The sequence below is a fragment of the Mandrillus leucophaeus genome, unplaced genomic scaffold (genome assembly GCF_000951045.1).
Source record: "Mandrillus leucophaeus isolate KB7577 unplaced genomic scaffold, Mleu.le_1.0 Scaffold57, whole genome shotgun sequence".
Taxonomy (NCBI): domain Eukaryota; kingdom Metazoa; phylum Chordata; class Mammalia; order Primates; family Cercopithecidae; genus Mandrillus; species Mandrillus leucophaeus.
The window spans coordinates 6,316,628-6,329,538 of NW_012106141.1; the positions used below are offsets into that span (position 1 = coordinate 6,316,628).

General features: G+C 41.6%; 1 protein-coding gene and 1 pseudogene across 2 annotated transcripts in view; one reads left to right on the plus strand and one right to left on the minus strand.

Annotated features, from left to right (window-relative positions):
* DNAH12 (dynein, axonemal, heavy chain 12) overlaps positions 1 to 12,071 on the plus strand; it is a 261,319-nt gene extending 249,248 nt beyond the window's left edge. Inside the window, exons 70-74 of the mRNA XM_011998427.1 lie at positions 618 to 822; positions 8,418 to 8,555; positions 8,972 to 9,063; positions 9,875 to 9,942; positions 11,797 to 12,071. Coding sequence (XP_011853817.1) covers positions 618 to 822; positions 8,418 to 8,555; positions 8,972 to 9,063; positions 9,875 to 9,942; positions 11,797 to 11,987 — 694 coding nt within the window. The 3' untranslated portion in view covers positions 11,988 to 12,071. The remainder of the gene's footprint in view (positions 1 to 617; positions 823 to 8,417; positions 8,556 to 8,971; positions 9,064 to 9,874; positions 9,943 to 11,796) is intronic.
* LOC105552673 lies at positions 1,199 to 3,830 on the minus strand (annotated as a pseudogene). The gene has a single exon (XR_001008054.1). The product of XR_001008054.1 is annotated as an interferon-stimulated 20 kDa exonuclease-like 2 pseudogene (transcript).
* Positions 12,072 to 12,911: the final 840 nt, after the last annotated feature.

Consider the following 12,911-nt stretch of genomic DNA (forward strand, 5'->3'; position numbering starts at 1 on the left):
ATATATATATATATATATATATGCGCGCACCTGATGCCTTAGTTAATTCAGCATTTCTTATACAAAGGTTTTATTTATATATACATAATAACATACTATATCTCAGCTGCTCAGGCTTCTAGCCTAAAATCTCTCACTACAAGTATATTTATGGTGTTCATAGCAAGGTGGGCCTAAGTGCAAGTAAAGTATTTGCAAGTGTATAAATGAATATATAATTTATGTTTTCATGCAGTGTTTCCTTAGTTTCAGCCATTGAATGACATCATTACAGCTTTTTCATATTTGCATGCCACCTGAAATATTATTTACCTATTATTTTTCCTTAAGTCATTCCCTGCTTAAATTAGCTAGGTCCTAAGGAAAAATAGCCAGAAAGCAACAATTGTGATATGCTAGTTGTATTACTTTCTGTATTTTAAAATATGTATGTGATGAATGAAAAATGTTCATGCGTGTATCACTTAACATTACCTCACGTACCACCACATGGGAGGGGACACATTTTGGGAAGCAGTCCCATGAAGCTGGGAATGAAATGCCTGCTGTTCTTCTTCTGGAAAGACTGTATGGTGATATCATCATATATGTTGATGACATAATTTCTTTCATTGCAGTTTAATTATAACTATACGTAACAGTCTGCGGGACCTTGAAAAAGCTATTAAGGGAGTGGTTGTGATGGATTCTGCATTGGAGGCACTCTCCGGCAGCTTACTTGTTGGAAAGGTTCCAGAAATATGGGCCAAACGTTCATACCCAAGCCTTAAGCCACTAGGAAGTTACACCACAGATTTCCTAGCCCGGCTGAACTTTTTACAGGTAAAAGAGTGTGTGTGTGTGTGTGTGTGTGTGTGTGTGTGTGTGTAAATTGCATGTACAAATATGTAAAATATACACACATATAAAATTTTATTTTTTTTGGTTAATTGGAGAGATATTAGTTGTTGGCTCTGGTCACTTGAATGTCTCTGAGTTGAATGAAATGTGATTAGTAGCTTCGTGATAGTCTGATGAAAATTTTAGAATATTGAAAAATACACACATTTCAAAGTATTGAGTGGAAAATTAAAATTATACTTCAAACCAATGTAATATGTGATATTTATATTTTTCAAAATTCTAAGTTTGTAGTTCTCTGAGACCAAGATTCTAAGTTTGTGGTCCTCTAAGACCACAGTTTAAAGTTGTCTTGTGATTTTTTTTTTTTCCATTATAAAAATTTATCAAGGGAATAATTTGAGTTTTTAGAGGCTTGGTTTAGCAAGGTAAAAAAGACAACCAAATTATTAAAACACTTTATAAATTATTTTAAAACCTACCAATTGGGGCCTAAATGAAATAAACCCCCATTACCTTAGGAAAGAGACAGCTTTCCTAAATCACAAAAGTTGATTTCCAAGCTACACTCTTATTTTAATGCCTTGGAACCCTAAGGAGAACTAAAGCTCACCAGCGATGGCTGCTCTGGAAGTCAAGGTGGGAAGAACAGGCAATATCCTGACACAGGCTAGTTACAGACTCTGAGCCAAAAGCAGAGTCTGTGACATGGAAAGGGACCACACAATTTTTTTTTTTTTTTTTTGAGACGGAGTCTTGCTCTGTGGACCAGGCTGCAGTGCAGTGGCACGATCTCGGCTCACTGCAAGCTCCACCTCCTGGGTTCACGCCATTCTCCTGCCTTAGCCTCCTGAGTAGCTGCGACTGCAGGAGCCTGCCACCACGCCCGGCTAATTTTTTGTATTTTTAGTACAGACGGGGTTTCACTGTGTTAGCCAGGATGGTCTCGATCTCCTGACTTCGTGATCCGCCTACCTCGGCCTCCCAAAGTATTGGGATTACAGGCATGAGCAATACAGGTGTGAGCCACCGCGCCCAGCAGGGACCACACAATTTATTATCCAACCAGGACACTTTTTTTGTTTTTTGGAGACAGAGTCTCACTCTTGTTACCCAGGCTGGAGTGCAGTGACGTGATCTCGGCTCGCTACAATCTCCGCCTCCTGGGCTCAAGCGCTTCTCCTGCCTCAGCCTCCTGAGTAGCTAGGATTACAGGCACCCGCCACCATGCTCCACTAGTTTTTTGTATTTTTAGTAGAGAACGGGATTTTGCCATGTTGGCCAGGCTGGTCTTGAACTCCTGACCTCAGGTGATCCACCTGCCTTGGCCTCCCTAAGTGTTGGGATTACAGGCGTGAGCCACCATGCCTGGCACCAACCAGAACATTTCTGAGTGTGGAAGAGGATGCTGTTAATTACTCAAACCAAAAGGCATAAAAGGAGACATATGTCCACCCAAGTGATAAGGCAGTTTGGGAAACTACATTTCCCAGTATGCCCTGCCCCTTGAGAATTAAAAATCTTAACTGACACAGAGCATGCTGGGACACCTGTGGTTAGCGCCATTTAAGAAGTAAACGGTATAGGGCTGGGTTCTGAGGTAAAGGCCTCCCCCTTCCATGGGACACTTAACCAGATACAGGACACAACATCTGAGGTGAAATTTCAATGGGTATTAAGTCTGGGGTAGAGCTTCTCTCTCCCCACAAATCTATCTTCCAAAGATGTGGAGCTGGTGGAGCTGTCCATTCGTCCGCTGCCCTGTTTCTCCTGGGCGCTGCCTCTGCCTCCCCATATCACCAGTGTCCCCAGTGTCACTAGTCTTTAGGGGGATTCTGGGCTAGGTGCTCTTCCCACTCGATTTCAACCAACTTGTACAGCTCCACGGTGGCCTGGGCATCTTCCACAGAGGAATGTCCACTCTTCCCAACCTGGATATCCCAGTTTAGCAGCTTCTTGGTGAGATGCTTCAGAGACATGGTGGCATTCTCCGGGCAGTCAGCCTTCCAGGTTGAGGGGGGTGCTATGGGAGGTGTCACAGGTGAGGGACTTGGGGTGAAAGTACTGAAGGGCTTTGAAGTCATTGTGGATGGCATGTCCCACCACTGTCTTCCCTGTGAGTATCTTCAAGATCTGGCCTCGAGCAATCTTGAAGGTGTGGCATTCACCACGTGGTGCTTCCGGATACCACTCCATCTGGTTCGGTAGTCCACAATGTGGCAGGGGGAAAGAATGTACTCGTCATAAAGCACATCTCCATTGTAGTTGACAATGCTACATTGAGCCAAGGAACTAACATGCCCCTTTGGTCCTGTGCCCACCATCTCACAGTCAATTGCCACCATCTTCTGTGGCAACTTCTGGGATATTCTGGAGCATTTATTCTCTGAATGAGCTTGGGTGGAGTTCTGTGGGGCATTCGTCTGAGGATGGTTCTTCTTAGAGGATTTCTTCTGGGAGCCCGTCTTCTGAGAGCAGGTTGGGTGACTATTGATCTTTGGAAGGGCACTCTGGAACTCCCCCAGCAAATCTACTTTAGCAGCAACAGAATCAGCCTTTTTTGAAGGGGCAGGGATCAGCCAAGACACTGCAGCTTTCTTGTCCAGGGGCTGTCCTGACCCATTGCTAGAGGCAGCTGTCTTCTTTTTTGGGAAGGAACGGGTCTTCCAAGTGCCATCCACTGTAGGAGCTTCCCCTTTCTTTGGAGGTTCAGAGTGCAACTTAGGCGCCTTGCTAGGGGGTTGGTTCTTTTTACTCAGAAAGCCTCTCCGTTCTAAGAGCCTCCGCTTCTTGACAAAATTTCGGTGCTTGGCATTTCCTTCTAATGCCTTTTTGGGGGGAGGTTCCCCAAAATCCAGATTGAGCAGTAAAGTAGACATAGGGACAATGGGAGGTGGAAGAGCAGTTGGGACTAGTGGCTTATGGATGAAAAGAGGATGTGGGACTCATTCTCTGCTGAATCCTACTGTCCAACATGTGGAGGTCTGTAGTACACCCAGCGCAGGGGTGGGATCGAGGCTCGAGGCAGCCCACCTGGATAAGCATGCTTCAGTCCCTGAGGTACAGATTGTCCTCTCATGCTCACAAACCTACCTCCCAGACAGGTTTAGCTAAGGCCGGAAGCATCCCATCTTGTGATTTTAATACTGATGTAAGTCAAAAATCCTGAGACTTGGATTTCTTTTTTCTTTTTTTTTTTTTTTTAAGAGACAGGGTCTTGCTCTGTCATCCAGGCTAGAGTGCAGTGGTGTGGTCTTAGCTCACCGTAATCTCAAAATCCTGGGATCCTCTTGAATAGCTGGAACTACAGGCACGTGCCACCACACTTGGCTAGTTTTATTTTTTGTAGAGATGAGGTCTCACCAAGTACCCCAGGCTGGTCCCTCACTCCTGACCTCAAGCAGTCCTCCCATCTTGGCCTCCCAAAGCACTGGGATTACAGGCCAGAGGCTTGGATTTATCAATAATTGGCTATTGTCTTTAAATCAGTGCCTCTTATCTCAGAAAACCAGGGAAAAGATGAGTATTTTGAATGCCCCCTCTGCTCTCCTCCCAGCATAAACATCAGACAGAACACTGCTTTTCCTTCTCAACTCCACTGCCTGTCCCTATTCTATGGTTGATGTTTATGAAGGAGTATGGGGTGGGGAAAATCCCAAAACTATTTTTTTGGAAATTCACAAAGGTATATGATCTTTCCATATTCAGTTGCCTTTTTATTGTACAAAAGCTTTATTTGTTTCACTGTATGAGCTAATCATAAAATAACCAGGGCTTGTAAGAATGTAGCGGGACAGACTTTCTCCTGTATCCCTTTAAAATGTTTGCCAATCTGTTAGGTCAACCATATCTTGCTGTTTCCATTCGACTTTCTTTGATGACTAGTGAGCCTATGCTTCTTTAGTATGTGTGCTTTCCATTTGTGTGTGTGTGTGTGTGTGTTGTCAATTCATATCCTAGGCCCATTTTTCTTCTGTATTATTTTTAATTGATAGGAGCTTTTCATGTAGATTATATGTTTAACAAAAGGAATAATATAAAACAGAATACTGAAAGGGTTTCCTCCATTGTTCTCTTACCCTTACAGAAGCTATAGTTTTCTCATTATCTTTCTTTCTCCTGTACTCTTCTTTACCTCCTAATGGTTCTTAGAGTTAACAAGTTAAGCAAATGAGTCATCTGAATTTTCTGTTCTTTCTGTCTTGGGTGCAACTGTCTGGGGCCAGCGTCATGTTCAGTAAAACAATTTACCAAGACAGTCGTAGGTAAAGAAAGGCAGATTTATTAGAGAAAGTATGAAGATACATTGCAAGAGTGCAGTGGGTAGCCAAGCAGAGAAGAGGCTATCTGTAAAGAACCAGGGGCTGGAGGGAAGTTTTGTAGGGTGGTGCTAGAGGAGCTACGCAGAACGAGGTGGTGCTGCTCGGGCTACAGGCAGAGCAAGCTATTTGGAAACAAGATTTGCTAGTGGATTGTCTGTAATTAGACTTTTTTCAGAACAATTGTTCTTTCCCACCTGGGGCCCTTTCCTAGTTGTTACTTATCAGGACTACCCTTTCCTCATTTCTCTCTCACTGTTCACCCTATCGATTTCCTTTTTAGTCAGTTCAGGCTGCTATAAAAAAGGCAAAACAGACAGGACAACTTAAAGAACAGACATTTATTTCTCATAGCTCTGGAGGCTGGGAAGTCTGAGATCAGGATGCCATTATGGTCAGGTTGTTGGTGACGGCTCTCCTGGTTCATGATGAGAGAGAAAGATGAAAGAAAAAGACAGAGAGAAAAAAATGTCTCTTCTGTTTCTTCTTATAAGGGTGCTAATCCTATCATGAGGGCTCCACCCTTAAGACCTAATTACCTCCCAAAGGCTCCATCTCCAAATACCATCACCTTGGAGATGAGGGTTTCAATCTGTGAATTTTGGAGGAAAACAAACATTCAGTCCATAGCGTCTTCACATTCTCTCCTCCTGTGCCTTTTTTTAAAAAAGAAAACTTTTTGCACACTGCCTAAAATCCCAGCATAAATCCTGATCTAACACTTACTATCTTTGTGACTTTGAGCAAGTTACTCATCTTGCTGCATCCCAGTTTCTTCATCCGTAAAATGAGAGAAACATTCAACTCACTGTTATTTTATAGAGTAAATGAGGCAATGCATATAAAATGCTTAGCACAGTGCCTGGCATGTACTATTGGCACTTAGTAAATGGTAGCTTATTCAGAGATAGTACAAGTAGCTGACCACAGACATTAATGACACTCTGGGATAAAGGGAGCCATGGGCGAGTGGGTTTTCTAAATGCTTGCCTTGTGGGCCTTTACAGCCTTCTTGTGCTTGGTGCTTGCTCTGCCTGGTTTTGCCCTCATCAGACTTCATCTCTTTCTGTGCCTCTTCTTGACCTGATAGCTTGTACTGTTGCAGCATCTCCAGCAGCAGTTTGTTCTCTTCCTCCTAGGGGGCAAAACTGGCTTCTTCCCAGAGTATATTGCCTGCCCAGAGACAAAGTCCATTTCATTGATTCATCTGTTCATTCCATAAATATGAATTGAGACCTTATTTTATTCAAAGCACCTTGTTGCGTGTTCTGTGATAAAAACATAATTACAACAAAAGTCCTGTCCTGACGCTGCCAAGAGCTTACAGGGAGACAAGCCATGTATCTAAAGAAAATTAGTACACTATAGTAAGGGATGTTCCATGAAAGACCAACATGTAAAATGCTCTGCAATTTCAAAGAAGGGAGCGAGTTCTTATGGCACAAGAAAGCAGAGATTGTTTCATGGATGAGGTAGCATTTAAGCTGGATTTAAAGAATGAATGGTTTTGATACTGCAAAGAAAGGAAAAAGAGATCGCTATGTAGCTTGTGGGATAAAAGGCACTGTATCACTTTGGATTGATTCCATTATAAGTAACAAAAATTCTGACATAAGCAAACATAAAGTTCCCTCGTGTAACTCCAGGAGCTAAAGTGGCTTCAGGTAACATTTGACCAGGGTGCAAACATGGATATCTTGTCCTGGCTTCTTGCACTTCATCTCTTGTCTCCATTCCCTTCAGGTAAACTCCATTCTCAGTCAGGTTCTCATCTGATGGTAGCAAGATAGCAACAGCAACTCTGGCCTCACATCCACACAACTTTGAGGAGCTGAGAGTGAGTCTTTTCTCCAAAAGTCCCAGCAAGAGTTTCTGCATCTCTGGCTTTGATTGGGTCACATGTCCATTTCTGAATCAGTCACTGGGGCTGGAGGTATGACTGGCCAGGTGTGAATCACCAGCCTACCCTGCAAGCCTAGGTGTTCTACCACCAGATGCGCCTGGACTGAGAAGCTTGGACTGAGAAGGGTAATATCACTTTAAGATAGGCAGGAAAACAACAAATGTCACCCGGCACAGAGACCAGCAAATAGTCCAGTCTCTTTAGTCCAGTCCAGATTAGAATGCAGGATGCCCGAAAGGAAGTAAAAGAGATATAATAGAACTGAAAATACATTGGGGCTGGATTGTGAAGTATCTCTGTTTTTGGTTTGTTTCTTTGCTTTATGTGAAGCATCTTGAATAGGAGACCAAGAGGTTTAAGCTTTAATTTGGTGTGTCACTGAACAATTTGGTAGGTCACTGAAGAATTATGCAAGATGCTACATCTGATCCAAACTCTGCACGATGAGTTATATTCTGGCAACATTCTTCTGGATAGATTGAACAGAAAGGGAAGAAGCAAGAAGACAACACGCACTGGTACAGAAAGAAGACCATGAACTGGAGTGAGGGCAGTGGACACAGAGACAAGGGGTTTAAGAGAGTTAAGGAACTGGGGCCAGGCACGGTGGCTCACACCTGGCCAGTCATACCTCCAGCCCCAGTGGCCAGGCACGGTGGCTCATACCTAGCACTTTGGGAGGCCGAGGTGGGCAGATCACTTGAAGTCTGGAGTTCCAGACCAACCTGGCCAACATGCTGAAACTCCATCTCTACTAAAAATACAAAAATTAGCCAGATGTGGTGGTGCACGCCTGTAATCCCAGCTACTCAGGAGACTGAAACAGGAGAATCACTCGAACCCAGGAGGCAGAGGCTGCAGTGAGCCAAGATCATGCCACTGCACTCCAGCCTGGGTGATGGTGCGAGATGTCATCTAAAAAAAAATATGTGTGTGTGTCTACACACACACACACACACACACACACACACACACACAGGGTTAAGGAACTGGAATCAACGAATGAGGTCTATAATTAGACAATGTGTAAGATGTCTAACCGTGGTTGCTTTTGAGTGGGGTGATATAATAAAGCATCAAATAATTTACATTTGGCTTTTGCAGAAGATTTGACTCTTCAAACTATGTTTCATTCAGGTTAATGCTCAAATTGTTTTGAGTTTTCCAAGAAGAGTAACTAGAAGGTGAAAGAGGTGGGAGGGCCAAGGCAGGCTGTGTGCTTGACATCGGGGAAGAGGGCCTTGTGATGGAAAATGTGGACAACATGAGCAAAAACCAGAATCAGGAATTGTACATCAGGTGGTGCTTGTATAACTTTAAAAACTGACATAATGTGTTTTGTTTCCCCTTTATAGGACTGGTATAATTCAGGAAAACCTTGTGTGTTTTGGCTGTCAGGTTTCTTTTTCACCCAGGCCTTTTTAACTGGAGCTATGCAGAATTATGCCAGAAAATATACCACCCCTATTGATTTGCTAGGATATGAATTTGAGGTATAGTAACTCCTTAAAGTCAACAGTATTTCATTACATTAAGTCATGTATTTAAACCGAGTTTATATATTGTAACCCATTGTAAGCAATTTTACTTCGTTCTTTGGGTCGTAAGAATATTTGTCTTGCTATCCCTAAGAGAGAACTTTTATATACTGCAATATTTGATTTAAATAATCCAATGCTGTTCTTCTCTTTAGCAAAAAATATTATGAGGTACAGTAAAATTTGACAAAGTCTTAAAAAAGAAGTACTTTTATACTTTTTTACAAACTATGGCTGAAAAAATGTGTAGTTTAACAAGCTATTATACAGTAGAGCTTCCATGAATGTGTTCTGAATATTTCGCTAATGTGTTCTTTATGAGATGAAGTTGTCTGGAGAGGATCACTGCTAGTGTGTGCCTGTCCCTTCAGGTTATCCCATCTGATACATCTGACACATCACCAGATGATGGTGTTTATATTCACGGATTGTATCTCGATGGCGCACGCTGGAACCGACAAAGGTCAGTGGTTTCAACTGCCAGGACCTCTTCATTTGTAGCTGAATCATAGATAAGATAAGCAACCCGTTGCTTTAAAAAAAAAAAAAAGTCCTCTTTTAAGGCAAGTAATAATATCAGAACTCTCACATAAATAATTAGTCAAGCTGGGGCAACTGATGAGTTGTTATTTTTAGGTGCTGAATAATTTTTAGTCAATATTTCAGTAGTCTTATTAGTAGAAAAGTTAGCTGAAGTTATTTTCCTGCTTATTCCATTTTGTAACAGTTGCCTTCTATTTTGTAATGTGTAGGACCACCTCACTTTTAAACAGTTTACAGTTAGTTATAATGAAGTTCACCTTTCTGTTAGTGAATGGGAAGCCTTTTCTTGCATTTTGATAATAAAGAAATATTTACAATAAATATTGAATTTCCTGCTTCACTCAGGAAATTAAGCAATACTATTCCTGTTTAAAATATCTGGGATAGAGAGAAGAGAAGGAGAGAAGAGGAGAGAAAGTTTCCCTTGGAGCCCTGGCCTCATGGGCGGTCATTAAAAATTGGCAGCCATTGATAAGTGTCCACTGTTTACCCTTTGCTGTCCCATCGTTTTCTTTTGTTTCTCCCAATTCTTCATTGCCATTTCTTCATTTTCTTTTTTTACATTTTTTCTCTCTGTCTCTAGTACTTTCTCTCTGTCTCTAGTACTTTCTTCTAGTAAAAGCCAATATGTAAGTATGCCAATATGTAAGGAGCCAATATGTAAGTAGCAATTTGCTTCTAGCAAATTTCAGAAGTTATTTCTAATAATTTCTATCCATTTCTCTTTATAGTGGATTGCTTGCTGAACAACATCCCAAACTTCTGTTTGACCTGATGCCCATCATATGGATAAAACCAAGTAAATATTCTCTCAACAAAATTTATTTGAAGTTCAGGGAGAATAAGGATGGATATTATACACTGCTCCCCAAAATAAGTTTTTGCTGAAACCTTTTAGGATCTAGCTCAATTATAATAAACATTGATAGAATATTTACATTAGAAATTATTATCCCTTTGTGTGTATGGCATTTATATTATTTTGGGAATACCATGCTGCTTTTTATGCTCCTAGCCTATGGGATATGTCATTCTTTTCAGCCCTCCCCCCACTTCTACAAGGGGGTTCACAGATTGAACAGCTGCCCATCCATATTCTGAATTCCCTTTGCACATTGCTCAGAGGCACAAATTAGCTTGACACAGTCTCCAGATAGTGACTAGCATTTTCTGGCTGTAAGAAACCGCTAGGCCTAGGAGCCAGCCAGGTGCCCCAAGGCATAGATGTTGCCAGCCACATGGGGTGGGGGCCAATTTTGTCCCACTTAGGAAACTGCTTGCTCCTCCCCTGCTTCTGCCATCATCATCTTTCTACAAGTCTGGAAAAAAAGTCTCATTCTTTTGTTTTCTCTTCCCTAATGTTTTAATTCTTAAGTAACAACAATTTTTTTTTTTTTTTTTTTTTGAGACGGAGTCTCGCTCTGTCGCCCAGGCTGGAGTGCAGTGGCCGGATCTCAGCTCACTGCAAGCTCCGCCTCCCGGGTTCACGCCATTCTCCTGCCTCAGCCTCCCGAGTAGCTGGGACTGCAGGCGCCCGCCACCTCGCCCGGCTAGTTTTTTGTATTTTTTTTTTAGAAGAGACGGGGTTTCACCGTGTTAGCCAGGATGGTCTCTATCTCCTGACCTCGTGATCTGCCCATCTCGGCCTCCCAAAGTGCTGGGATTACAGGCTTGAGCCACCGCGCCCGGCCAACAATTTCTTAAATGAAAATATTTACCGGTCACCCAGAATCACCATCCAACCTATCAAATATTCTCATCATGAATGTGGTTCAGTTATAACTATGAGAAATGTGACCTTAGTTTGGAAGGACTCCTAATATCTTATATCTGGCTTTTTGGGGATTGTACATAGTTTCTTTTCGTGAATTGGTAAAAGTTGGCGTGTTTTTATTATTATTTACCTGCTAAAAACAAATAGAAATGTCAGCTTCTCCTGTGTGGGTTTCTTGGATTAGCGCTCTAAGCAGTTGTATTTCTCCTTTTGCATCTCCCCCACTACCTATACTGTATTTTATTCCTTTTTCCCTCCCTTCTCCTTCTTCCCTCCCAAATCCTCTTGAGTTTTCTCATGCCTGCTAAGCGGTCAGAACTTTAAAGTCTATTCCTGTCTTCCACACCTAGAATCATGCACGATATGAAATACTTGCCTTAAGCCAGGCATGGTGGCTCACGCCTGTAATCCCAGCACTTTGGGAGGCCAAGGCAGGCGGATCACGAGGTCGGGAGTTCGAGACCAGCCTGGCCAACATAGTGAAACCCCGTCTCTACTAAAAATACAAAAATTAGCGGGGCGTGGTGGCAGGCGCCTGTAATCCCACCTACTTGGGAGGCTGAGACAAGAGAATCACTTGAACCTGGGAGGCAGAGGTTGCAATGAGCCGAGATTGTGCGACTGTACTCCAACCTAGGCGACAGAGTGAGACTCAGTCTCAAAAAAAAAAAAAAAAAAAAAAAACTTGCCTTGTTTCACAATCGTAATACTGTATGTACTGTAAAAAGATATACGTATATATGCTGTAAAACCTTCATGTATCACAATTATGATCTTAGATGTAGTTCTGGCCATTTTATTACAAGATAAGTAGTTCTTTTAGTACTAATGGCTGTTTTCCCCTTTATCAAATGAATTTGTTTCTTTTTTTTTTTCAAGCTCAAAAATCTCAGATTATAAAGTCGGATGCCTATGTCTGTCCCCTCTACAAGACAAGTGAACGTAAAGGAACTCTTTCCACTACGGGACATTCTACTAACTTTGTCATTGCAATGCTGTTAAAAACAGACCAACCTACTGAGCACTGGATCAAGCGTGGGGTTGCTTTGCTTTGTCAGTTGGATGACTAAATTGGACAAATTTATAAAACATCCAAAAGTTTACAAAAAAAAAAAAACCTGTCCTACTTAAAATATATACATTATAAAACCAAGTATTTTGGTGTTATTCTTTTAAATGGTCTTTGCAAACGCTCATTGCATTGTTCTCCTCTCTGAGGAGAACTTTTTGAAGTTTGATTGTATGTGAAAAATAGATTTGAGGGTTAAACGGATAAAATTTAACAAATATCAGGAATTATCTCCTTCACAAATGTTAAGTCATTCCTTCAGCTTCAGTAGTTTACTTTCCACTGTCCTACCTTAATTATACACAAATATTTCAAATACATAAATTAAGAAATTGTAAATATGGAAAATATTAAAACAGTTACACAACTACACCTCTTATTTCCTACCTCTAAGACATTGGTTCCATTTCTCACCGCATCCTTGTGACTAGGAAAGGAAACTCAAAGCTGCAAAGCTGGCCTGCAAAGGCAGTAGGATGGCTGGAGGGCAGTCCGAACTTCTACACCTGCAGTGACAGTGTGCTTCTCGGCATTTGCTTCATATTTAATTTGAAATGTCAAGTGGTCCCTTTGTTTTTTTTTTTAGTGTATATTAACGATTAAAAAATATTTCAACGAAACAGAATTTTGGTCAAAATTTTATCTTGTGTAGAGTGAATTCTTCCCTTAGGATTCCAAGGACACTTAAGGCCACAGTTCTGTAACCCAAGGAAAATGTAGTCACAGCTACCTAGTGAATCTAGTACATTGGGACAGTCACTTTGGATAATTGGGTCAGAGCAAAATGTTTGGGTTCTCTTAAATGAAAAATTGATTGTGGTTTGTAGTAGCTATGTGCATGAGTCTTAAGAGAATGAATTCTCTTTGCATGGCCAACTCCCTGCAAAAACATTTTATTCCAGGAATAAAATGTTTAATCCTTTAA